The sequence below is a fragment of the Python bivittatus genome, unplaced genomic scaffold (genome assembly GCF_059951505.1).
Source record: "Python bivittatus isolate LINGU-HERP-01145 unplaced genomic scaffold, Pbiv_v1 ctg000480_np1212, whole genome shotgun sequence".
NCBI classification, from domain to species: domain Eukaryota; kingdom Metazoa; phylum Chordata; class Lepidosauria; order Squamata; family Pythonidae; genus Python; species Python bivittatus.
In genome coordinates, this window is record NW_028277075.1 from 27028239 (window position 1) to 27055571 (window position 27333).

General features: G+C 37.5%; 2 protein-coding genes across 10 annotated transcripts in view; one reads left to right on the plus strand and one right to left on the minus strand.

Annotated features, from left to right (window-relative positions):
- Positions 1-773: 773 nt before the first annotated feature.
- TMEM62 (transmembrane protein 62) lies at positions 774-22743 on the plus strand. Of its 5 annotated transcripts, XR_015797004.1 has the most exons (15): positions 774-1036; positions 1729-1840; positions 3543-3680; positions 4138-4183; positions 4614-4755; positions 7270-7394; positions 8161-8283; positions 8387-8542; positions 10014-10173; positions 11438-11551; positions 14056-14140; positions 16962-17066; positions 17783-17832; positions 18285-18403; positions 20568-20692. XR_015797004.1 is itself a non-coding variant. In XM_025165010.2 (14 exons), exons 1-14 carry the CDS (start codon positions 848-850, stop codon positions 20892-20894), a joined length of 1941 nt encoding a protein of 646 aa, XP_025020778.1. In that variant the 5' UTR covers positions 774-847; the 3' UTR covers positions 20895-22743. The 5 variants fall into 5 exon arrangements, 4 of the variants coding, with proteins under 4 accessions (XP_025020778.1, XP_088001664.1, XP_025020779.1 ...); XM_025165010.2 differs by lacking the exon at positions 17783-17832 and having other exon boundaries at positions 20568-22743; XM_025165011.2 differs by lacking the exon at positions 17783-17832 and having other exon boundaries at positions 821-1200; positions 20568-22743.
- Positions 10319-27333, minus strand: part of PTGR2 (prostaglandin reductase 2) — a 34631-nt gene continuing 17616 nt past the window's right edge. For 4 of the 5 annotated variants that reach the window (XM_007425586.4, XM_088145541.1, XM_007425585.4 and 1 more), the window contains 3 exons: positions 26865-26952; positions 26514-26553; positions 22727-24131 (listed from right to left, as the gene is read on the minus strand). In XM_007425586.4, the coding sequence (XP_007425648.1) occupies positions 24067-24131; positions 26514-26553; positions 26865-26952 (193 nt within the window). In that variant the 3' untranslated portion in view covers positions 22727-24066. Of the gene's footprint in view, positions 10775-22726; positions 24132-26513; positions 26554-26864; positions 26953-27333 lie in introns of those variants that run through there. The other variant, XM_088145543.1, reaches the window with a different exon arrangement.

The window sequence follows — 27333 nt, forward strand, 5'->3', positions numbered from 1 at the left end:
ACAGATTCATGAGAAATGGGATGATTATAAACAGAAGACAATATCTGGACACTGGTAAAATTCTGTGAATGAAACTGAGAAATTGAACGTCAAAAGCAAACAGGTCCCTGAACTGACTCCCTAGTCCATCTGAATTCTCGCCACTCTTTCTTCTTTTCTGTAACTGATTCACCTGACGTGCTAAATATTACCCGATGTTTACAAGCCACAATGCTTGTGTTCACATCTAATATTAAACTATGTCCCCTCCCCCTTAAAAGTGCCTTAACGCAGGTAGTGTTTAAATCCAAGCAGCATTTTGCTCCTTTATCCCAAATGAATTAATAGCTCAACATAAAGTTTAATTAATTAAGAAAGTATCCAGAAGTCATTGTGTGTGTGTCTGTGTAGTTTTTCTTCCAGGTGGGAAAAAATTAAACTTTGTGTTGAGCTATATAAAATCTACTGATTTCCATGATTTGCTCTTTTCCTCTCACTCTTTTCCAGTCAGTTCAGGCAACTGCTAGTTTCTGGTCAAAACCTTACGCCCAACTTTTCACAAAATGGCACACCTAAATGCAAAACCATTCCTTGCTGGGATGAGCCTGGGATTCCCAGGTGATCTTAATTCCAACAGCAGATCACCTAAACCTGCCATAACGCTACAGGGAAGGGAGGGCAGACCTCGCGGACGGATTCTCTGACGGAAAATTCCGTCCTCAAATAGAGACCGGGAGGGGCGGGCCTAATACAACCTGAGCGGCGTGGGAGGCCGCAGAAGCCGCAACCGGGGGCGGAAGCTGGAAGTGATCACTGTGGCGCGTTGCCGGGTGAAGACCGGGGACCGTTGCTTCACGTCTGGGAGTGGATGTGGAAGAGCCGGATGAAAATGCTGCGTTTGGTGGCTGGGCTGCTGGCGATCGCGGTGGTGACGATGACGGTGTTCATGGATCGGTACAGTTTTGCGGGGCCACAGCAACCCCGGCTCCCTGCTCGCACCTTCGCTTCCGAGCCGGCGCCTGGGGCGGAGGCCAACAACCTTTTCTGGGTGGTTCAGGCAAGTGGAGGCGGGTGGCACGGCGTGGAAGCTGCCGGGATCCCCAGCTAGAGCGGGAAAAACGACAGCGTTACTTTCTCTTCAATTGCTCGGAACCACTAGAAAGCTATTTTACTTTTGATAGAGAATCGTACGTGACTAGCCAGAATTACGTTCTGTTTCAGGTACTGATTTTCTTTTTCCCCCAGATTCAGAAGAATAGAGAAAAAATGATAAAAGTAGAGGGAAAAAAAAGAAACTATTGTGGAGTAATTAAAGAATAGGAAATGACTAGTTCCAATCACTTTTGGAACTCAAGTAGGAAGTCACTTTTCCAACTTGCTGGATTGAGCCAGCTGTTAATGGAACTACATTGTCAGATAGAAAAGTTAATTGTACCACTGTAGGCTGTTTGGTGATGCTGTACATTCATTTTTCAGGAAAAAAAACAACCACCCTGTAAAATGAGCTGCTGATTTCTGCTTTCCCATATAGTACATTAATTTTAAAGATGTGTTTCCTTGTCTGTTCAGGAAACTGTGAGTCATCTAAAAGGGCTAGTTGTGAAATTAAGCTATTATTGTTTGGAGTCAAGGTTTTTTGAGTTAACACCTTTTTGTATACCTTTCTGATATACAACTGTTTCTGTAAACAGTTCCTAAATAGTCTGTTTTTTAATGTCAGCCTGTTATTATTTTGTATGTTTCTTGCAGGTATCAGACGTGCATATCAGTAGGTTTCTGAGTCCCAGTCGAATTTCTGATTTTGAGAAGTTCTGTAAGGAAACAATTCCCATAATTAAACCTGCTCTTACTTTAGTCACAGGTGAGTTATTTCTTTTTGTTCCATTTTTTATAAACTCTAACTCTAATTTTTTGGTGGAATATGCTCCAGTGCTGGATACTTGTTTGGTAGGATTGGCTCTGAAATTAAAAAAAACAAACAAGCCGTGCCACTAAATGGTGGTAACATAAGGTCTAAACATTAGAGAGAATCTTCAAACGCTTGACATGAAATATCAGAAACTGTTCCTCTCCTCCTCCTTCTGCCACTTTCCCAGTTGCATATTTGCTTTAGTCCATATTTGTCCATAAGACAAAAACAAATATACAGTCTATTTGTCTAGACTTCGTCCTTTGACAGCAATCAGCTGACATAGACTGATTTCAAAAACTTAAACAGGGCTGTTGGACCTGGTTAATGCTTGGATGGGAAACCACCAGGAAAGTCCATGACTGTAAGCTAGACTGTGAAGTTGAAGTAATATCCCCCAAAACTATATGGACATGTCAGTGAGTCCCCCTCAGATGATTTATCTTGTGTCTAAACATTTGTTTGAAAGGTTCTGTTAAGATCCCTTACCCTTTGAAGAAGCCTGAATGGCACCAAATGAGGAGCTTTGTCAGTCATGATATATCCAACAAAATGTCTTGTCTGGAGTGGAAAGACTGGCTGTCTTTGCTTGGATATTTAGGAGACTGACTCTAGACTTTTTTTCTTTTCCTAACAAAGTGTTTGTCAAATTGTTTTATTGACATTGTTTGACATTCTTATTCATCATTTTATTATACACGCACACAGACGTGTGTATATATATATATACATACATGCATACACATGCATACACAGAGAGAGAGAGACATGTTGAATAACTAACTTTTTAAAATTAATATTAGCCTACTTGGGATCTTTCAAGAAACACCTCATAAATAAATAGATATTGTTATTTTTTGCTGACCTCAAAGTCAAGGCCTAGTTAAAAGAGTGAAACTTACTTTGGACTGTTAGCCCACTAATCTACATACATATAAGCACCACTACAGGTAACATGCAACTGGGTAAGAAAGGAGAGGTAGACTAGTTGATCAGAGTCACCAGCACTTCTTGCTGATCTTGTAGTATATTAGATGATAGGTAGTCTTTTTGGTAGTGTGGAAAGTCTCTGAATAACTGTACATGCAACCATTTCTAAGGAATCTTTGGCAGCAGCTGGTAGGCCATCTAGGTTTGGATGGAGGGTCAGACTGCCCTGCTGCATACTTGTCTACAGTGCAGTATGACATTGTGCCCCACTCCTATACTAGCTAATAGAATTAAAATTAAAGGACTTCATTCACAGTCAGCTTTGGGTTAGAGGCTGATTAACAAACCAAGCTTCTTTCTCTGCCTTGTTCTTTTAGGACAAAGCCGATTCCCTGGTTCAGACAATTTCCCAGTGAAAGCATTTATGGAATTGTCTATGATTTATTAGTTATGTTGGCTAGGAGGAAGAGCCAGGTAGTGTGTTCGAAGCAAGATTTTGGCAAATGCTGTGGAATATAAACAGTATGTAAAAAGGTATAGAACCCTGATACTGACATTTTCTGTAAATTAAAATAAAACATACCGTTGTAATAAGGCTAGTATGCTGCAGTAGGTGTCAAGCTTGATTTCTAAATACAGTAGCTTATTGTCGCCAACATTTTGCTTACTCCGCATTCTTCTATTGTTCATTGAGTTCAGTAGCTCTTCTCTATTCACTAAACAGGTGACTTGACTGATTCCAAAACAAAGGATAAACTTGGGTCTGATCAGTTTGAGGTGGAGTGGCAAACTTACCAGACAATCCTAAAAAGATCTAAGGTCATGGAGAAAACCAAGTGGATAGATATAAAAGGAAATCATGGTAAGAGAGAGGCAAGACTTTAGACATGGGATTCTAATTTTGTATTTATCATTAGGAAATGATAGACTGTCATAACCCCTCATGTAACCTTATTGCTAATACTTTGATATTATATAAATTATTTAAAATATTATATACCGTATCTTATTTTAAAAAATGTCTTGTCTGGAATCACTTTGCCTGGAAAGTATAAATACAATTTTTTAAAGTTAAGGCAATACTTTTTATGTAGACAATACTTTTTAGCTTCTGTGGTAATTTTATTTTGCCTCTCCTGTTGTGATTTTTCTTAAATAATATAATTTTAGTTTCCCAATAAGCATCTTAGCATTTGTTTTGCCCAATGAATCTTGCTTTCCTCTCCAGCCATCCTCTGAGTTTTTAAAATCTGGACTCCTTTTTTTATTCCTAGCTTTATCATGAAAGTGGATCAAAATGTTTGTTATTTTCATTGCAGATACATTCAACATTCCTAGCCTGGAGAGTGTTCGCAATTACTACAGGTATGTCAGCATGTTATGATTATTTCAGCAGTCCAGAAGGAAGTTTGGGTATATGGTGGATAGAAATTTCTGTTTAAACAAGATGTATATGTACTGAGAAGCTGACTCTTAAAGTATTTTATCAATTAAGCATTTAAAGATCAGTTACAGGTAGCCTAGGCTTTGTCTTAGCTACTATATATTGCTCTTTTTTTCTTCCTGCTGCTGTTGGATAGCTGTATTTCTTTATCTTAATCCTTTGAAGGAAAGAATGAGAAAATTCAAGCTTTAAAATTGAAGTCAAAGAATTTTATTGGCCAACTACAGGATGGTGATGAACTGAGCACAAATGCATCTGTGTTAACATCTCTGTTATCCTCGCAGACTTCTAGTATAACATACTTCTCCTTTTGATTAGATTTTTCTTAAAATAAAACATTTTCTTTGGCAGGAAATATTCTGCATGGCAGAAAGATGGCTCCTTCCATTATGTCCATAGCACACCTTTTGGAAAATATTCTTTCATTTGTGTGGATGCAAGTCTTAGTCCAGGTCCCAAGAGACCCTACAATTTTTATGGAATATTAAATGCGGTAATGTTAAAAAAAAACAATGAATATTTTATCAAATTATAAGATCAGAAAAATTTTGAGACCAGCTGTGTGTTAGTATTCACATGTATTATATATTTGTCACTGTTTCTTCCCACTTTTAGTCTTTGAGATATGTAATATGGCCTTTTATTAATCATAATGTTGGTGTACCTAATCTCTCTGAACAGTGAGCATTTTCAAAGGGACAGTGGATTTAGTTTCCTGTGGAGTTTTATATACACTGAGCAGCTTCAAAGATTTGGTGAGATTTAGTTTCCTACGGAACAAAGGACCAATGAAGATTTCAATTATGTTTTGCATAATTCAGGTCTCTAGCAAAACATCCATTCTTTACTATCGTTTATTATTTATTTATTAATTAATTAAATTTGTAAGCCACCCATCTCCCCCAACGGGTGACTCTTAAGACCAAAGACCCATGAACAATTAAAAAATACCACATAGATAATTAAAATTAATTAATCCATTAAAAGTCAAACTGTAAAACAAACCCTCTACATAAATACTAAAATACTAAAAACATTCAAGATGACGGGGGGGGGGCAAAATCAATTAGCCCACAAGCCACTTCCACTGATGCAATTGTTTCTATGCACACAGACCTAATTGGATTCATTAGCTGCAAAGGAGAAAAAAAATGCTCCTCTATCCCTTCTCTGGTCACGAAACAATCTTCTACAACTGCTCGGTTCTACATGAGGGGCATCATCTAATTATCCTAAATTATTATTAGTTCTCTGTCAAGTCCAAGATTCTGCTAGGTATTTCCTTAACAGATTCTGTCAGTGATAATCAAAAAAATCTAGGGGAAACATAGCATTTTTGGATACAGTATTATCTGTATTTGTACATTTCAAGGATAGACTGGAGTTATAGCTTTATTTTTGCTATTATATATAAATCAGTACAATTTTATATTTAATTAATTAATTAATTAGGCCACCCATCTCATCAAGTAACTCTGGGCAGTGAACAAAATTTAAAAAATAAAAACAATTAAAATAATACAAACATTAAAACATATAGCGGCTGAGAATAAAGCATCCATCGTAATGACTCAATTAATCATGAAAATGGTCTCTGGACATACTCCGGGGCCCAGGCACAGAGGCAGGTCTTTAAGGACTTACGAAAAGCCAGCAGGGTTGGGGCCATCCTGATCTCCAGAGGGAGAATGTTGCATAAGGGAGACGCTACAGCAGAAAAGGCACGTCTTCTAGGCCCCATCAACCGGTATTCCTTAGCCAGCGGACACGAAGCATGCTAATCCTGCCTGACCAGATCGGATGGGTAGAAGCAACTGGGGAGAGAAGATCCCTCAAGTAACCCAGTCCCAAACCATGAAGGGCTTTCAAGGTGACAACCAGCACCTTGAATTGCACTCAGAAGCATACTGGCAACCAAAGCAGCTTATGGAGTAGAGGTGTTACATACGCCAAATAACCGGCGCCATTTAATACCCATGCTGCTGCATTCTGCACCAGTTGAAGCTTCCAAATGTTCTTCGAGGGCAGCCTCACGTACAGCGTATTGCAGTGGTCCAGATGGGAGGGCATGAGTGACAGTGAGCAGGGCTTCCCAGTCTAGAATGGGTGCACAACCCAAAGGTGTGCAAAGGCCCTCCTACCCATGGCTGCCACCTGCTCTTCATGCAGGAGGACCTCCAGATTGTGTACTGGGTCTATCTGAGGCTATGCCACCTCATCCAAGGCCAGTGATGGAAAGTCCTTGAGATCAGAATGTTGAAACACCCAAAGCCACTCAGTCTTGCTTGGGTTGAGCTGAAGCCTGTTGCACCCCATCCAAGCCCCCACAGCCTCCAGACACTGGGACAGGATGTCCACGGCATCACTCAAGCAGCCTGGGGTGGAGATATAAAGCTGGGTGTCATCAGTATACTGGTGATACCTCACCCCAAACTGTTGGATGTATATAAATAGAGAGCAAACCCTACTCCATTCTAGCACTGAAGATATTACCTAGCCAGGTAACATCTGCCTGGGGAATTCTGGAAGTTGAAGTCCACTCATCTTAAAGTTGCTAAGGTTGAGAAACGCTGGTCTTCATTGAGTCACTGAAATTAACACCCATTTCAATTTGCGGCACTGATTTCTTATTTGTCAAGAAACCTTTTGGAGTACATGTAATCCTATCTGTTATTTACTGTGAGCTTGGTATTTCACTTGAGCATTTGGGGATTTTCTTTTACTTTTTTCCTGCCTTCTCTGGGATTTCTTGACAGCCATGTGAGAAATTGTCATTGTCATTGTACTCCTCCTGTGTTTGTTGGGGGATATAAAAATAAAATATGTCTTATTTTACTGTTAAATGGGAGCCATTTGGAGATCTTTATTTAACTTTATTTGTAACCAGGGCTTTAAAGAGGTTCACTGGCTTCTGGTATTACTTTAATATTGTGTTTAAAAATTGCATGCACATGTTGACTGTTGGTAGTCAGTGTACTGTTAAAACTCTTGAACTTTTTCATTTCAGAATAAAATGGAAGAGTTGTCTGCACTGATCTCAGAAAGTCACGCGAGTAATCATACAATTTTGTTTGGTCACTATCCTACCTCATCAATCATCTCTGCATCTCCAGGAATACGAGTGGCCATGCGGTACTAATTTTTTTTTTTGTGTGGAAATATATGAATCGCTTAACTTCCTGCTTTTTAAAATAAAAAATTAATTTTGTATTAATGCATAACAAGAAATATGTAAATATTGTTAGGATCACCTTGTTAATTGGCTAGGAGCTAATGTTTCTAAAATTAACAATAATAATTCTGCTTGTTGCAAGGCCCTTCCCTTGGCTGTGTTAAACAAAAGGTATAAGAAGATCCCCTTCCCTAAGACATATATGCTCCTGTAATGGGCAAATGAAAACCACTGAGCACAGTCTTCTCTCCTGCTCATTTTACAGAGACTGTTATTCATCAGGTTACAAGGCAGTACAGACCAATGTGACATCTCTCTACTATTCTTTGACATCAACCCCTTCATAACTTATAATGTTGCCAGGTTCTGAGCAATTGTGTGCAAAACCTGCCGAGTATTGACTGCCAGATGAAGCCAGTCAGAGGCTCGATGTAGCTTAGATCTACGCTGAGGTTATTTGTCTCCACTCAATTTTACAGCTTTTGTTGGCACCATTTATTCTTTTCAGTTTTTTAGATAGCATAGTATGAACTTTGGATTCATTTGCAGCTTTGATTTCCCCATCTTTTAATTATGTAGTCTCTCTCCTTTCAATCATTAGACATAATCTGTTTTTTATTATAGTTGCTAATCTCATGGTTTCTTTTTTTTAACCTTTACAATGGTCGAATTCCAGAATAAAGATATTATATGCTATATAGTAATGATATATTTTGCTTTGATTAGTTTTGCCTTAGTTTATTTGTGTGGGCATTTCCATACATTGAATGGTCTGATGCCGGTCCTTCATACTCGTCATCCTGATGGCACTTTAGAACTGGAGTTGGGAGACTGGATGGAAAATAGGAAGTAAGTAAATGTCCAATGCAAAGGCAATTTTAATAATGGGCTTCTATTGTTTAAGATGTTCCTTGTTAACTAAACTGTTATTATTTTAATTATTGAACATCAGGTACCGGATTCTTGCTTTCGATCATGATCTCTTCAGTTTTGCTGACTTGAAGTTTGAAGAATGGCCTGTAGTTCTTGTCACCAACCCTAAATCGTACCTTTATAGTAGCTATGCTCACGAACCACTACAGCGAATACTTCATTCTACCCATATTAGGTAACTTATGTGCTTGGAAACATTTGGAAGTGTTATAGAAATATTAGCAATGGCTCGGGGGCTAGCCTGCCAGTCATCTTATAGACAGTCAAGTTAATCACTCTTGCAGCTGCCCCCATTATCTTTGCTGCAAGGGCTGAATATCTCAGCCACCTTTGTCACTGCTTGTGTGATGCTTTTAAAAATTTAAATGTAAAAAATAGAGAAAGCATGGTGGCTCAATAAGTACAGGAAGTATCATGGGGGATGGGGGAAAGAGGGAATAGTTGAACGCTTTATGCCCCCAATTAATTCCTGGTGCGCTGTGGACGATGAAAAAGATAGTGAAACAACAGAGATGTTTCTTCTGGAGCAGCTTTGCTTTGTCAGTGCTCTAGTAACTCACCCTTTTTTCTGGCTCATTCGCTCATTCATTCATTCATTCATTCATTCATTCATTCATTCATTCATTCATTCAAATTGAGACTGCCCATCTCACAAGGAAGTGACTCTGGGCGGTTTACAATAGTGGCAGTTGCTTTGTCCAGCAACAGAAGATCTAGTTTTGGACAACATACTGAGACCATGGTTAGGGCAAACTAACCAGAATTAAACCATTATTACAGGCTATGGTTATCATGTTTTGCCTTAGCTGCAATTTTACCCATAGTCTGGGTTCAAATGACATACTCAATTAAATACAATATGACTTAACATGTGTAACCATGGGCAGTGACTAGGTTTATGCCACATGCTGAGCCCTGATTTGTTTTTCCACAATATACTGAATAAATTATAACTGGCTGGGTTTACACAGCATGTTAAGTAAAAAATAAATCCAAACCCTGTATGTGTGGTCACTTTGTTCTCTCTCTCACACCACACACACTGCAAAGGAGAGAACTACTTGCATAATTTGAATCAGTATCTGTAATTAAAGGCATAGGTAGATTCTTTTGGTGCTTGCTTCTGGCTGCAGAGGTTTGACTTGTAAAAGAAGCTGAACTTTAACAAAAGAAGTTCATTTAATTGAATGTAAACAGTCTTGCAAAAAAGTACTACCGCTTATGTTGTTAATTCAGAGAGGAATGCCATTAAAAAAAGAAATTTCAGTCCTTTCCATACCCTATATTGATATCTCGAACAATAATAAAATTTGAGATTATTTTTATCACCTCGTTTATCGGTCAGAATGTGAAGATTATACTAGTAAGCAATGGCTGGAAAAAATCCTGGAGTTATGTTCCCCTGCATTCCTCTTTTACTACACTGCTGTTACTAACTGCATTTTTATTTTACATTGGTTTTCCAAACAAAACCATTCTATCCTATCTTTACCACAGTCAGGACTATAATGAGATGGTAAATCGTTGTAAATACTTCAGTGAGGGTGATATGTTTTCCTCAAATAGCATTACACTACAGATAGTGGCTTTTAACTTAAGTGTATCTGAGATACCATTAATAAATCCCACTGTATTCTTCTACTTAGAATTTTGGCCTTCTCACCTTATCCTATCAAGTTTGTCAAGGTCATGATTGATGGATTTTATCTTGGAGATGCTGTTCAGGTGTCTGAATCTCTCTTTGTCCTGAAATGGGCACCCCAAAACTACAGTCAAGGATTTCATCAAATAGCTGTGACTGTTCAGGTGAGCTCTCAGCTGTTGCTCTTCATTCTATCATATATTTAAGAGCTTTACTGAAAAATGCATTTGGTAGAATCTCTACTTACTCAATGGGTAACCTTGGGGATATTATTATTTTCCAGCTTCTATAAGTGGGAGCAGTAGGGATAACATAAGGACAGTTTATGTTTCAACAACATGGTCTCCACAGGTACCAGCATATCCACAGATGTTCTAAGCACCCATCAGGCTCCATAGCATGCTTCATTTTATTTATTATTTTTAAAATGATCTTAATGTGAAAAATTAAATGGGAAGCTAGCGTGCTGCAGAGCACTAACCTCAAGTATAATTTTCTGTTTCCAAAATAAAAATGCCCCCGATATACTGCAGAGCTTTCTCAGAAGTCTGTGTATCACACAAAAGGAGAAATGGTGGTGGTGGGGGTGGTGATGGGAGATTCACGTAGGTAGATGACAGCAGCCTCACCAGTGTGCCTTCTGGTGAATGGATGTTTTCTGACTGGCCAGGCTCACCTTGGCAGGCATTTTATGACAATATCTTCAATACACTTTCAAATTTCAAATGCTTCTACTATCCCAAAACAGTTGGGGAACCTGCTGTTCTGGAAAAGAATGAGAAAGAAAGTGTAAACCATTACTTGTATTATATCAATTACTTAACAGCAGAATGGGGCATTCAACTGTATGACCAAAATTAAATGCTACAGTGAGGACTGCTATAAAGTATTTCAGCAGTGAATAACAGGATCCTTAAATATGCAAGTCTGCAATTAGAATATACCTTGCTTGTATATGCTACTAGACATTTTACTAATAGTTATTAGTTGCTTTCCTATCATACACTTTAGAACAGGAGTACCCAAACTGAACAGAGGCATGAAGAAATTTGGGGGGTACTAGGATGGGGAATTTTAGAAAAAAATAGATCCACTAGTTTTTAAATGAAGACCTAACAGTGGGGTAGGCAGATTATTGGGAGAGAGGGAGGTGCTGAGAAGATTGGCAGGTGTGGGATAGGAAGATCAGGGGCTGGATGGGCTGATGGGAGTAAGAGAAGGACTGCTAGGTTTGGGGCTGGGTGGACGAATGGTTTGATTAACGGCAGACCTGTGGGAAGATGGGGGCTGGAAACCTGATGTGTACTTCTATGCACAAAATGGCAGATTGATCAACAAATATCTGGGTGGGGAGGCATGAGGGGTTCTAAAAAATCAGAGAGCGGGTGCTGAAATGTTTAGTAATCCTTGTTTTTATCCTGTTTTTAGGATGTCAGTGGTAAAAGTGCTACTCAGCTTCATACGTTTGCTATGCAGGAAGATCTTTCCCTTAAATTTGGTCTTTTGGCATCTTGGCTTCTTCTTACTGACCACTATATATGGGTAAGTATTCCATAAGACAGTAGATGGATGGATAGATGGATGGATGGATAGACAGATATACACTGCTTTCTATAAACTGTTTTTGGACATTTTATGAATTATTAGCTTTTTCCTCAAGCTAATTTGTCTGGATTGGATTTTCAAATATTAATTTATTCATGTTGAAAACATATTTATTTTTAAAATGATCCAAATGTGAAGTTTATACCATTGTAATGTGTCCTGTTTGCTTCTTTAAGCTTTGTGGTTTTGTAATTATAAGTTATATATTGATTACTTTGATCTTTCATGAAGCAATATACTGCTAAAGGGCTCTCTGTAGTGTCAGCTCCTCCACTTCCCATTTCAATCCCTGCCCCTGATGGTTGGTTAAGATCTCCTATGAAGTGGCAGGAGGTTGGATTCAGGCAGTAATCAATGCTTCTTTGAGTGAGGAAGTGTTCTTGTTGCCTCTGAAAAGGCTGTGGTGTGCTTCCTACTCAAAAAGATTTGACTGATTTGAATATCTATCTCTTACCTTTTTCTAGGAAAGTTTGTAGACAGTGCAATGGTCTTGTGACTCCAGAGAGCCCTAGAGGAATTGGAATATTTGGATCCTTGGCGCAGGTTTCAGGCCAGGGTACAGCATGGAAACTGCATTGATATACTTGTGGATGACCTTTGAGAGACCAGAATCAGAGGAGAATAGCCCTCGTAGTCCTTTTTGACTTCCCAGGAGCTTTTGATGCTATCGACCATAGTACCCTTTTGGACTGTCTCCAAAGGGTTGGAATTGGAGGCAGTTTTGTAGCGGTTCTCCACCTTCCTGAGTGTGTGGTTCCAGTTGGTTGTGGTGGAAGAGGAGAGTTCTGCCTGGAGGCCTCTACTCTGTGGAGTACTTCAGCAGTCTGATCTCTTCCCACTTTTCTTTAAGATCTACTTGAAACTGCTGGCGTAGATCATTTCTTGGCAGGAGTCCAGTATCAACAGTATGCTAATGATAGATATATCTGTCTATACATCTTGGCCCTGGACCAGACAGATGATGCGGTAGAATTGCTGGAGACTGTGACGTCTGGATGGGGATGAACAAACTCTGGCTGATTCTCTTCAAGGCAGAGTAGCTTTGGATTTGTGAGCCTAACGATTTTGGAGGAATACCATCCGTGATTCTGGATGGGGTTGTGCATTCAGGGGTTGTTTGCAATCTGGGGGTCCTCCTAAATTCATAGCTTCTGCTTGAAGAGTAGATAGTAGCTGTAGCAAGGAGGGCCATTCCTGGATTGGAAAGCCCTGCTCACAGTTACTCACACTGTATTAGTAATTCTATTAAAATTAGTGTAATGTGGTCTACATGGGGCTGCCCTTATTACTATTATGTTGTTATTACTAATATTGTATTAGGTGTGTTTGCTGCCTTGAGGCAGCAAACATACATACATACATACATACATACATACATAAATTATAGAGGCACCTGCCCTTTAGAACATCATCCCCCTTGAGGTGAGGTTAGCCCCAACCCTTATGGCCTTCTGGAAAACCCTCAAAATGTGTTTGAGAGAAAATCTAGGGAGCTCATGCGTTGGCTGCATCACGTATAACTTTTCTGATTTTAACCCTCTTGCAAATTTATTTTATTTTATTTTAATGCTAAAAAGTAGAAGTGATCTCAAATGAAACTCAATCTTCCATTGCCAACACACTTTCAGTACTGCCTCATGTATTTCAGCCTGGATCCTTTTGTGTATCTACGCCATCCAGTGTCTTCCATACCTTAAATTAGATTTATCTAATTTTATAATGTTTTAATTGTTGGTTTTATGCCACACCATCCAGTCGAGATGGGTGGCCATATCAGTTTGATAAATAGCTAGCACAAAATGTGGTAGCCTGGGCAGTGGTGGTTGTATCCCAGTATACCCAGATGATCCTGTTACTTTGGGAGCTGCAGTTGGCTGCTGACTGGCTTCTGTGTGCATCTCAAGGTACTGGTTGCCACCTGTAAGGCCCTACATTGCTCTGGACCTGGTTATCAAACAGACTGCCTTCTGTGGGATCCTTGGTGCTCTCTGAGCTTGGTTGTTTGCTTGCAGAGGTTTCATTACCCAACTAGGTAACATCATCAGTGCAAGTGAGTGTGGGGTTTTCTCCATGTTTATAAACAGTAGCTTGCCCTGCCAGTTTTGGTGGGGGAGTGTTTTCTCCTTGGCAGTTCCTTGATTAGCATATTGTTTTCTGTTTGATTGTTTGTCTGGTGTTAATCCCTGCTTATCTCGGTGTTGGCTGCTGGAGAGAATGTGTTCTCTGGTCTTTGTTTCCTTCTTAGCTTTTTTATTGTCTCTAGGAAACAAAAACCACAACAGCAAAAATCCTGAAATGAACACACATAATCCTTTGTGGGAGAGGAGAGAGGTAGCTCCCTTTCATATAATTCTTAATAACTGAGAAGATTAGTTAATAGTAGCTGACCTTTTTATTTTTCATTTTTAAAGTATATCATTCTGGTTTTGACTTTTTTTCAGGTACGGACACTTTTTTTGTTAACAGTTATAGCTCAAGTTGCTTTGCTGATTATTTTCCGGTTTCGAGAAAAACCTACATTTAAAAGTAAGAACAATTATGCTCGTCCTTTTTCCTTCCATCCCCTCCCCATTTCATTTTTTTTCTTTCAAACCCAATGGAATGTTGGAAATAAATTATGGAAAGAGTCTCAGTTCTCTCTGTGGTTGTCCAACTGTCAGCAGACTAAGTCTCTGAGGACTGAACAGAATGGAACTAAAGTTGGTATCATGGGAAAACCAGCAAAAGAAAGATCCAGCTCAGTAACAGGCCAGATTCAGGTGGGAGCTGCAGAGAAGAATATTATAGAAAAAATTCCCCAATGCCTCCTACTCAGATTGTTGCAGTTTAAGTCCCCTCCATCCCCCCGCCCTCCTGGTCATGTGTCCCACAGTGGAGAGTATGCAGCCTGCCCCATGCTTCACAGGGCAACATGTGCACAAACACAGAAGAAAATTAGTAGAGAGCAGAAATGCAGACACAGAGATATTACTTTCTTACATAGAAGAAAATACAGATCTCTCTATTTGGGCACTGCTGGTAAAGGGTTTGGAAAGAATTCCAGAAGTCATGCTCAGCATGCTTTCCCTACTTTATCTCCTATATATGAACGGAATGTTTGAAACAACATACCAAGTGAATTTCTAATTGAAGCTCTCATGTGGTCTTAGCTGTAACTGAGGATCTTTTTCTTTTTCTTAATTTTATTTGCCTGGTTTTGCCTTTATACTGATTATAATATCAGTAATGGCAGTAATATTGGTGTACACTGTTGAAATGTAACTATTTTTAAAAGAATTGTTCCATGCCTATGTCAGTCCCTACATTGCCCCAAATATGGAATACAGATATTGATTATAATGTATTTATCAGCTAGCATCGTATTTGTTAGTAAAATGGCTGATTATAAACACTAGGATTTTTATAGTCATTTTTGTTGTTTTCAAAAATAAGGGTGGAACTAGAAATGGGAGGTCTTTGGGAGGCAAATCCCTCCTGTTTCCATTCTTAAACCTCACCCACCCACCCACCCACCTTATTTCCAAAATGTCCAAAATTGTACTTCCAGAATTGTTGCAAAATTTGGGCAACATGATGTTGGGCTATTTTAGGCCCAAAGGCCTCTGCCATTTAGAAATAGCATGAAAAAATAAAAACGCTGCTGAAAAAATGCCCCTTCTTTGAACATGGAGGTGGCCCTCCAAATGAGTAGAAAAATGAGTTGTCGTTCTGGCCAAGAAAAGGTGTTATAGATCAGGAAACATTGGGAAGTTATATATTGGGGAAACAAATGCCACTAGATACATTTTTTCCTACTACTATTTTCACTGGTCATTAATTACCCTTCAAACAAGCCTCAGACTTTTAATGTACCAGAGATGAGGGTGTAGTTCAGATCCTTATAGAGATTCCTCAACTACTTACTGCTCCTTATCCTATTTGAGGAATTATTGGCTGTGATCTTTGTTGAATGCTTTTTTTTTTATCAAGCATTAAGATTTATTACAGTTAATAGAATTTTTTGGTAAGATATTAACAGTGACATTTTTGTATGAAGAGTTAGTAGTAGTGCTTTCTTGGGACATTGATTAAGTAATACTGCTCATTCTTGCCAGGAAGATCTCTGGAAGCAGTGATAACTCTTGCTTGGTGGCTAAGACATCAAACCAAATCTGAACCATAAACCATAAAAATAAATCCTTTTCAGTTTGTACTCATGCTTAGAATCTTTTTTTCCAATTTCATTTAGTAAAATGTTTTATGTTCAGATCATGCAGAACTTGTATACATTTTATTATAAATATTTTCTGGAAACTCCAGATGGTTCAGAATATTTTGGTCTGTTTTTAAAACATGGTTGTTAATAAGTATATATTACAAATATATTATATAACTACTCCAAAATTTGCACTGCCCTTCTGTGCTTCTTGATTACACTTTGGATTGCTGGTCTTCTCCAGAGATATCCAAGAATTGCTGGTCAGTAGAGTTAGTGGTCTTGCTATCTGATCATTCTTGCAATTGTAGTCCAGTACATCTGGAATGGACCAGATTAAGGGAGGCTGACTTAGAAAGACTTAGTTTTTGAAAACCTATACTTAGAAAGAATCATGATCCCATTTTTAAAATTTACTATCAAGTGCCAAGAACAGCCACTCAGAGTTGTTTTGGTGGCACCTTAATCTAATAAAACAAACAAATAAACATCAACAGATCCTCTGACTATTTCATAGCTAGAATATTCTGTCATATAGGCTGATGTTTTCTAATAAGAATATTCTTATCTTATTGATAATAAGATTTGTGAGACCATTTGAGTTGGGCTAGCTTTTAATCACAGAAAGTAGCTATTAGAATCCAGTATCAGAATAGAAGATGTTCATTTTTAAATATTAGGATTTCTCTTATTTATATTTGTGATATGTTTTTGGTATTCACATATAAATATTTCAAAAACCTAAGAGGGTTTTGTCTTGTACATCTTGGCTTGATTTGGACAAATATATTTAGGAAGTTCTATTTTATTATTACAATTTGTTAGATTTATACATACCTTTCCTTCAGGAGTTCAATGTTATGTTGCAATGTTATGTTGCACTCCCTCCTCACAATAATAACCCTGTAAGGTTAACTGACCTGAGAGAGAGCGATTTCTCCAAAATCACCTGCATAATTTTTGTGTCTGAGTAGACTTGAACCAGGTTCTCTCCAGTTCTAGTCCAACACCTTCTAGAACAGTTAGAACATTAGTTCTAGTCCAACTCTTCACTAGTTGTTGATGATATATTACTTTCTAAAATTGTGATCTGGTATGTTTTTAACTGTAGCAAGCAATATTTTTTAACTGAAATTATGTTATTTTTTTTAGAACCTCTGGGTGTGGCAGTACAAACCTCTTTTTCTCTTCATGTCCTGAGCAAAACAGACTTATTCTTCTACTCATTTCTAGTGCTGAGTTTGTATACTCTTCTAGGTAAGGTACAAAGAATATGAAAAGCAGTTTATTAGTTCCTAAAGACTTTAACTAAAAACTTTTTAATAGCATTCTAAGGGGAAAAAAATAGTGCATTTTTACAAATGTAACCACTTGAATCATGTGTTGGTATAATTTAGATTTTAAAAACCCAAATTCTTCATAGATTTCACATTTTTGAAAAACAGGAAAATCTGCTTCTAGTAGAGCTCACCTCCTGGTAACTTCATTGGACACATAATGTAACATATACAGTAGATCGTTTTCTTGATTGCAGTATAGAAATGGTTTGCTCCTGCCTTCTTCTCAGTGTAGCCTACAGTCCTGTAATTTTCTGAAGGCCCTCCATTCTAGAACTGACTAGGCCTGCCCTTATGCTTAACTGATACATATGAGACAATTTCCTAAGCATTATATCCCAAAGAAGGAAAATAAAAATTTGGGGAGCTATGGGTGCAGGGACTTGCCAAGGATTCCTGCGTGTAGGGTTATTGAGAAGCATATAATCAGGCCTTGCATTGATAAAAAAGCACCATCCTTGCTCAAAATTAAGATGTGCCTGATAATTCTGCTCAGATCTTCACCCTTTGTATTTTCCAACATTACTGTTTAGTCCTTATGATGCGCTGCTTGTAATGCAACTGTTTTTTATTGATTTGGCCACTGAGTCTATGACAGAAGTGATGGCCAAACTCACATTTCCCTATCAAATCTAGTTATCTACTTATTGGAACAAAGCATCTCTTCAAAAATGCCTATTTTGAGAGTAAGTTATATTTTAAAATATTTGTACTTTGCTTTTTCTTATGAAAGGCAAAGAAATAATAAAATTTAAAAAAATCTAGAATCCCTTATGTCTAACATTAAAAATTCTGCTCACTAAATTCACACATCACAATAATCCTTAATGTGGTTTGTGTGCTTCTGGTTTAACATGTTGCATGAACCAATCCATTGGGGCTTATAAACCATAGTTTGGTATTGGGGCTTATAAAACAAACCATGGTTAAAAGAAACCAAGGGATAGTTTGATATGTGAATTAATTAACTGAATAGCTTATACTGACCAGGTGGCATTATTTACAGGAGTTTGTTATCTGTGTGGCTTTTTTTTTTGGCTAGCGATTACTAGCAAGGATTTCAAACTGGAAAATGGAATAAGGTTTATTTAATGCTTGTAGATCTGCTTAATATAATACAGTTTTTTCCCCCTACCAGGACCCTGGTTTATTGGTGAGCTTATAGAGGGTCATATTGGCCTCTGCTTCTCCTTTGGGTTAATTATTAATGGCCATTTCTTTGAAGGCAGCTCAACCTTCCTTGTTGGAATTTCACAGGTAGGACTCTCAGTATCATGCTTGACAAATATGTTCTATCTGACCTTTTTTCAAACGGTTAAATGTGTTATAAGATGAAAAAAAAACCCTAAAGACAGTGTTGCTTGTTAATATAAATATAATAAGCTTCCAGTAGTACATCTAGTAGACTGTTCAGATGTATACGCTTTCTTCAGAACAAATTTAACTTTCAAAGTAGTTGTTAATTCCATAGCATAATGTTGGAGTTGGTATGTATTTATTGAGAAGATCTCTCTCCCTCCCTCTCTTGCCTTTTGACTACAAGGTTCCCCGTGACACCTTACAATTTATTTATTTACAGCAAAATCACACAAAAGCCATAATGACAAACAAAAGAACTGAGTGTTAAAAACTAGACCTATATTACAAATACTTGCAGCATGACTGAGAAAAACAAATACTGGGCAAAATAAAAACATTTTGGCAATTCACTGATCTGTTAAAAGAGGAAGCCAATACACCTATCAAGGAAGGCTGTTGCTGTAAGCCTTGCTACTTCTGACAAAGGCCCCTTCCTGTGTCCCCTGCTAACCCACTTCTGAAGGCAAGTGAGAGTCCTGTGTTTGTCAAAGGCAGGGCAGATGTGCCTCGGCAAGCACGGTACAGAGCAGGAGGGGGAAGAGAATTTTGTCAAGGAGGCGCAGGAGGACCAGTGGCAGGGAAACGGCAGAGGGGGCCAGTGAGTGGAAGTGGGAGGGAATGGTTTGGGGCCTCACCCCTTTCCAGGCTGTGCTTTTTGTAGTCCTGAGAAAGGCAGCACTCCTTCAAATAATTTGGCCCCAGTCCATACAGGATTTTATAGATAATCTTCTGCACTTTAAAACCTACCCACAAATCAATCACTGTAGCTCACTTAAGACAAAATAATAAATTATGTAAAACGGGCCTGGTTGTTGCAGCTTTGCACAAAATGAAATTTTTGAACATTTCTCAGGGGCAGTTCCACACAGAGCCCTTTATAGTAATCTACTTTGAATATTACCAAAGTATATTTGCTTGAGGCCAGACCTGCTTTTCCCACTTTATCTCATTAACTTGAGGTTCTCTTGATACTGCAAAAGATCTATTTATAAATTGTCCCGTATTTCTGTACGTTAAGCCAAGTTTCTATATTTACCAACTGGAGAAACCTTTTGTAACTGTAGTTTTTACTTGACTCCGGGACAGCCATAAGCTCATTGCTTTGATTGTTTAAAAGTTCATTGTAGGCCAGTGTTTTTCAAACTTGGCAACTTTAAGATGTGTGGATTTCAACTCCCAGAATTCCACAGCCAGAAGTCCACACATCTTAAAGTTGTCAAGTTTGAAAAACACTGATGTAGGCTATAGTTACCTGCCATGGGCACCTGATAGAACAGAGGTCTGACCAGAATGGCAATTCTCTTTTTCCCCCTGCCCACAGTACCCTCTATCTATTTGTAGTGATCAACAGAACTTCCTGATTAGAAATATGAATTAGCTTGTCTTTCACAAGTATATTTCTGTAGCTCCCCAACATTTGGCAATACATTTATCAATTCTTTCTTAACATGCGATCAATGGTTTCCAAAGTATGTAAAATCAACACCTGTTACAAAGTGAATGATTTCTTCTTCCACTCAAGTGTGTAACATATATTATCTCTTTAATATGCAAGGATGTATTTTACTTTAAAAAAAAGTTGATGCTTCTCAGCTTATTGCAAGATTGCGGACTCAACTTTGTCCCAGTTGCAAGATTCTGAGGCTCACGAATACTGTGCAAAACTGAAGGATAAAAATTAGGTAGGGCAGTGTTTTAAAAGCATTGTCAGAAGAGAGCAGACATTTTGAATTTTCGTATGGACAGGAACAATTTCTATCTATTGCCACATTTGCTAGTTTTCTTAGTTACCAGCTATCACTAGATGAAACCTAGCTATAGAGGCTCAGATCTTGTCAGCCACGCAAAGTAGACCAGACAGGAAACACGGCCAGATGAGCTAATTCTACTTTATTGTTTATTGAATTGTATGCCATTCCCACATACCATTACAGATCTACCAACAGAATGCGCATTCTGTTTATGATTTCATGTACCATGTGCTTGGAGCAATTTTATGTATTTTTGTTATTTTCTGCATTCTGAATATGCCCTGAGAATTTTTGTTTTTACTGTTTCACAGGTGTTGTTTTTCAACCTACCACTGATGGTTTACACATGTTGGTGTCTGTTGCTCCGTTGCCAAGGCCACTGTTTTCGTTCTCATCTGCATCATATCAAACCATATTGGACTGTGCCTATCCATTTAATCATGTCACTTCTCTTTTTCTGGCAAGTCTTTTCCTGCTACTTCCTGCTGAAGACATATGGAACTCTTTCTTTTTTTCTCTCTCCATTGAGAACTTGGGTTGTTGGGCTAACCCTTTTTCTGGTCTACAGAATTTGGGCAATGGAATCTATTGTGCTGAGAACCTTTATTGTAGATATGAAGCACTACCAGACTTCCTAATGGTTCCTTTTTTCAGGAGCTTAAAGTACATATTAACTTAAACTGTTAAGTGGCAACACTGTGAACTACTTCAGGTTTGTATGTGTAATGTTCTGGCTGCGTAGACAATTGATTATGAAGGTTCAGGACTGCCATGAAACTTCTTCTGTGCTGCTCTATAATAGGACTTTTATAAAGAAGTTATACTACTTGCCTCAGGAACCGCTTTCTTATATTTATGAATAGGCACTGGTTTTGAATTCATACTGTTTTAATGCTAAAGAAAATTTATGAATGAACTATTGTAATGTTTTGTAATTGTTTCTACTTTTTTGTGTTTATTTATGAGATGATTTACCTAAACATGGAATACTTGCACTTTGGCCAATAGTAACTTATTCAGCCACAACAGAAGGCCCGTTACGCCATGTCATATCTCCTATGCCCACCTTCTTTTTCAAACACAGACATTTCTGCAACTCCAGCCTCTATTTTTTAACATGCTTTTCAAGCTATCCTGTGTTTCAAGAAAAGGTTTTCTGTAGTCTTCAAAAATTTGTTGATATATATTATACTACAACAGATTTCATTACAAGGAAAAATAATACAATTGCTTTGGGTATTATTTTTAACAGTAGATAGAACAGAACAGTCAAAAATTTCAGGATGGTTAACGTGATGCCCAAATGACAGCAATGGAGGAGGCTATTAAGACTTGTAATCAGAGTTGATGAAAGGCATGCCGGTGCTTCAGAAAGCCCCTCTCTGCTCACCATCTGTCTTCAGAGTCAGAATATGCTGTGCAAACTTGGCCATATGGCTTATAAACTAAATTAAAATCAAAATCTTTGATTTTGGTTTAGCGTATTGTGTGAACTTAACGAATAGTGTTTTCTTCAATAAGCAATGCTTAAACAAATTATAAATGTAAAGGCCATGGCTTAGTATGATATATAAATTGAGATGGAAATGAAAAGGCTTGTGCCTTCTGCAGACTTGCATGTGGAAGATAGCTTTATTCCAAATTCCTAGTGGCTTCCCCTAGTAGTTTCAGGTAGATAGGAATCCACTAAAAAACACATAATTCCTTGTAAAGCTTTCTGGATTATTGCCAGTATTAACATTTTATATGTATTACTTAACAGATCAATGTTGCCTATTAGCAACCAGTTGCTGTGGAATATTGTTGATTTTTCTTGGTTCATGGCTGTTACCCTGAGTGAAATCACAATAAGATTAAAATATACAGTGTTCTTTACTTTTGTCATACAGGAACTGAGATAATCAGTAAACAGAATAGAATGTGTTGCATCTTGTTAAAAAATGAATGTGAAAAATACAGTTACTTAAGTGCATGTTGTGCTTGCTTGAAAATGACTCAAGTATAGAACTGCACATATGAAATGAATACCTGTTGAAAATGGCTACACCTTGTAAAAGTCTCGTCTCTAATGTGCAACACAACTCACTCTGTGTCACCTCAGTAGTTGACTGGATGTTTTTCAGCTTCCAGGGTTCACAGCTGATGACTAGGGTGGATATGGCTGATGGGTCAAGTCACAGCATTTTTGTATGTTTACCGAAAATAATCCAAGAGATGTAGTTATAAGACTCTCTCTATATCTTGCACTTCATATGGGTGGAACTATGTATATTTATTGTACAGGAATGTGCCTCACCCATTTTTTTTCTTCCAATGGACATGTTGCAAAGATTCAAATACTGCTTCTGGTTTATATCCTATTGTTTGTTTAATAGTATTTATGGGCTGTGTCTGCATATACATTGTGCTTTTACTTCCTATTTTTCTTCAAAATCTTTTCAAATTCCACACATTGTCGGCTGTAATAAAATGCTTTCGTGTACTGTTTATTCCAATCTTATATTTACTAACATGTTCCCATCTTATATCTAAAAAAGTTAACATTTTCATTGACACGTACAATCATTCTCGTGTCTACTTAAAAGTAATTTCTGTAGAATTCACTAGGACTTATTCAAGTAAGTATATAAGAATTGCAGGCTAAAAAAAATCCCAGTGGAATAAAAGGGACAAAGCACTTCATTCACATTCTGCTTCTGCAGATGCCTTGTGTGGCTGCTTTCTTGTACACCTGACACTGAAGAAGTCACAGAAAGAACATATAGTGTATGAAACAGGGCTTTTGGTGCAAACTTTTGTTTCAGAAATTATTAAAAGCTTTCGTAGCGTTTTTTTTTTAATATCACAAGAGGATTCAGAATATGGGCTTCTTCCTTTGTTGCTAATTGTCATAGCCGCTCTGCTACATCAGATTTTGGAAGCTGGAACACTTGCACATAAAGTGTACGCTAGGGCTTTTTCATTCTATGACTCATTCATATAATTAGGAAATACCTCCTCTGGTTTAATATTCTAATCTAAATAGATGTATATTTATATTATATACTATTTATGTATTTTATTATATAATAGTGAAGCATTCATTCACTATTAATGTATCTGAAAGGACAGTCTATCATGGGAGGGGGGCCAGGCCAGAAAATTACATTAACAAACAGATCTAATAGTTGTATAATATACAAGAAAAATTTCCCATTATTGTTTCATTTTCAGTAGTGATTATAGTCTGGTTTATACCTACGAGAACATAAGTCAGTATAAGCCTAATTGGTTTATTTGAATGTCTCAGTTCCAGGGAGTAAGCCATGGTTTATTTTGAGAAATCTTAATTTAAAAACATGTTTTTACCAAATCCTAGTTGCTTCAACCATGGCTTGCATTTATGTCTACTGGAAATGTCTAAAAATACTACTTTAGAGTTACTAGGAAATTGTCCCCTAGATGTTAACAAAGGCCCAAGAAAACTAAAGCAGAAATTGGCCAAATAAGCCACAGTAATTTGCTTGCAAGGTATTTGTCCAAACATCTAAAATTAATCTTGGCTTTGTATTATATCCATGCAGTCTATATTACACTACAGCAATGGCACAGTAGTAGTATTTGAATACTTGAGACTGAAGTCTAGGTAAGGCATTTTGACTGAAAAAAATATTTTTTTCTAAGAGATGGAAGAAAAAGCACAGAATCAAAAGAGGTATACAACTCTAATCAGCAAAAAAGGATATAGATACAAAGGATAAAATCATACCAGACTTACACAAATTACATTTTTTTTTTCTTAGTGAACACAAGTAAAACCAGAAATTGCTTTTACTTGGAAACAAGCACTATCTGTTTTCCAATGTTGCCCCCACTCATCATAGACTGGAAAGCAGCTGTAAGAGGAAAAAAAAGTTGAGGGTACTTTATGTTGGTGTTTTTTTTAATATATATATTAAATACAAAAGCTTTTTGAATAGACTTAAATGTACAAAAGAATATTACTTTTCCTTCAACAATCAACCTACAGTGTTAAATCTACTGTATTTATTCAGGCTGACAAATTTGAAGCAAAGCCCTTGAATTAGCTAGCTAGGACAGTGTATGGCAGTGTTTCTCAACCTTGGCAGTTTGAAGATGTGTGGACTTCAACTCCCAGAATTCCACAGCCAGCATTAGACTGGATAGTTTTAAACAAATCCTATACGTAGACAGCGAGAAACCAGTTCTATATTGTCACCAAGAAAACAGGGATTTGCTGTAATCAGGACCACAGCTTTAGCTTCAATATACAAGTATGCATATACGTAGGACCACACACATAGACCTTCCTTCCCTTTGCACCCTGACTCCTTGGTGTGATGAAACAAAAGTCTAAATAAACTTTTTCATAAACACTTAGTGTCTGTACAAGTTTTAAATCTCTGTATTTTCTTTTCATGTGGCTGCATGAGCAATTTTAGCTCAAAGGCTAGCCCCAGGCAGATCCCCACTGATCCAGACTGAAGTGAAGCAGTGGCAATTGTACCAGCTGACTCTGCATTTCCAGCTCTTGTGCAATTCTTACATCAGGACGATGCAAGCACTTGATTGCTCAGAACTATTTAATAACTTCTAGCCTCTACTTTAGGCAGGCTTTTGGTTTTGGAGTACTCCCTCCCCCATGCACATTTTTGGTTTCCTTCTTCTTGTCATTCCTCACAGATTACTCAATAGTAGACTACATCCACCCTCTCTACGCATAGTTCATAGGAGTCTGCCTGTAGAACAACTACAGATTTGGTGACATTTTTTTCCAATAAAATTTTAAATTCTTAAATCAGCATTTTTCTTCTTTTTTCTTTGGCAATATCTTTGGCAGGCTTCCTATATTGGCCCCTTTTCCCCCTTGCACTTACATAGTTCCTCTGATTCCTTCTCCCCTCTTCCTTCAGGCTTTTCACACAGCCTCAGAAGTGTGACAACAGCAAACATCTCAGTTCCCTCAGGCCAAATTCAAGATAACTCCTTATCTTGAAAGGCCTCCAGAGCCATGGGCCCTGCATATGCTTATATTCCACCTCTGAACTCTCATGGCATTTAAGATCATCTGATCAGTTCCAACTCCTTATTAGGTCATGACATGAGGTAAAATCAGCAGTTGCTGCAATTGCCCTGACGCTCTTAAGTGATCTATGGAGGCTAAGATTTCATCCTCCTTTCTGGATGCCCAAAATAATCTATTTCAGGTGGTCTTTGGATGCAGACTTGATGGAATGTGCTGAATCATTATTTTGTCTGTGTGTTTACTTATATGGGTTTATTGTACATAAACTGCCTTGAGTAAATGAAAAGGGATATCAACATTTTAAATGTTTTAAGTCTCACTGAAGAGAAATTGACACATTGGTAAAGGATGAACTGAAAACCCTTGTCTACTGGCTAGCAATAATCCCTTAGGAGAGGGGAAATTACCTTTTATGCTGATGGAAAACAGTAATGAATTTCTTAGTAGGATGCAATTATTTAAATTCCATTTTGTTAAAAGTACAGGTCCTTTCTCTTTTCAAAACAAAAGCCAAACATTTGGTACAAGGCCAGCCAAATCAAATCCCTCACATTAAATAATTTTTAGTTTGCTCCTCCAACCCTGCCTATAGTGGTGAGAATTAGATTGCTCAGCCTTCCCAAACCTGGTGCCTTCCATATGTGTTGGACTTTAACTCCCCAACCAGCATGGCTGTTAAAAATACCATTTTCATCACAATTTATGCCAAAACAAATGATTGTAGGAGAAATTATGGATATACCTTTCCAGTTCATTTATACACATTAAACATTAATTAGACTACTCACATGTAACATAATAAAACATAAAAATCTCCCTAGAAATTCTGCCACAAAGAGTCATTTATTCATTGCTGGATATTTAGATTTTGCTTTGAAAAATAAAGCCAGACAATTACTTGTAAATGCATAGTGCAAGAAGCATGTAACAGTTGCTTTTTCAAATTTTCTAAAATGCTCAAAGATGGTAAGACAGTATTTTAAGAACTATTAGTTTTGTAGAATTTAAATTTAGCTGTTTTAACCTTTAAAAACATTCAGTTTAAATGTAAACAGATCAATTAAAAAATAAATTTAACATTCCATAACTCTGAATGGCAATGGCACTTACAGATTCAGGCCAGACAATTTTGCCGTTTGCAACTAGAGATGAACCCGGGGATCTTCCGGTGCCCTATCTCCTTATATTTTAATTGAGGACATACAGTTGGGAGAAAGAATCTGTCTCTTACCTCCGATGTTTTCTAAGCCTTCCATCACAGTCTCCTTGACCTGTTTTTTGAGAAAAGTAGTGTAAAAAGTTTATTTTTTTCCTTTCGATGTAATCTAATCTTTTTTCTTTCATTAAAAACAGTTTCCAATGCAGTGGAGAATTATCAAAACAAAATTCTTGTAATCTCAATTCTTTGGATAGTTATGCCTAATTGGATGATTTCTGAAAAGCTTCTCTACTCATTGTAGATAAGGTGAAATGAGTTATTCATTCAGCTACAGTGACCACAACAAATAAGAAAAGAAAATGTCAATGAAAGAAAATGATTGCTTGCAGCCACGAGCAGTTTACCTACTGATTTTTATAATACCTTCAATTTTCCTTCTTTGATCCACTGACAAAGCTGCAGAGTACTAACTGAATATTTCTCCATGTAGTTCAAAACCAGGAATCTTTCTCTGTGAAGAATGAAATCAATATCTCATAGTAGTCAAATGTTAAATGGTAAAAACATTCCAAAATGCCTTTCTCATTGTTTTATATGCAAAAGGGAACTATTACCATTCTAATTCTACATTTAGGACAATAACTAAATTTCCAGTCCAATGTAACCACACTTTACAGAAAAATATTTACATGCCATTCAATGGGTTATAGTGCAAAATAAACATGGGAGAGATTGTTGCTTCAGCAGATCAAAGCCAATGTTAAGAAATGATTGCAGGAAAGAGAAACTACAAAAGCCACAAAATTTGTCATGGGTGGAAACAAGAGCAACTATGTTCTATCTTACTTACAGCAGATAGAAATGGCAAATCTAGCAAACATAGTTAGTTTAA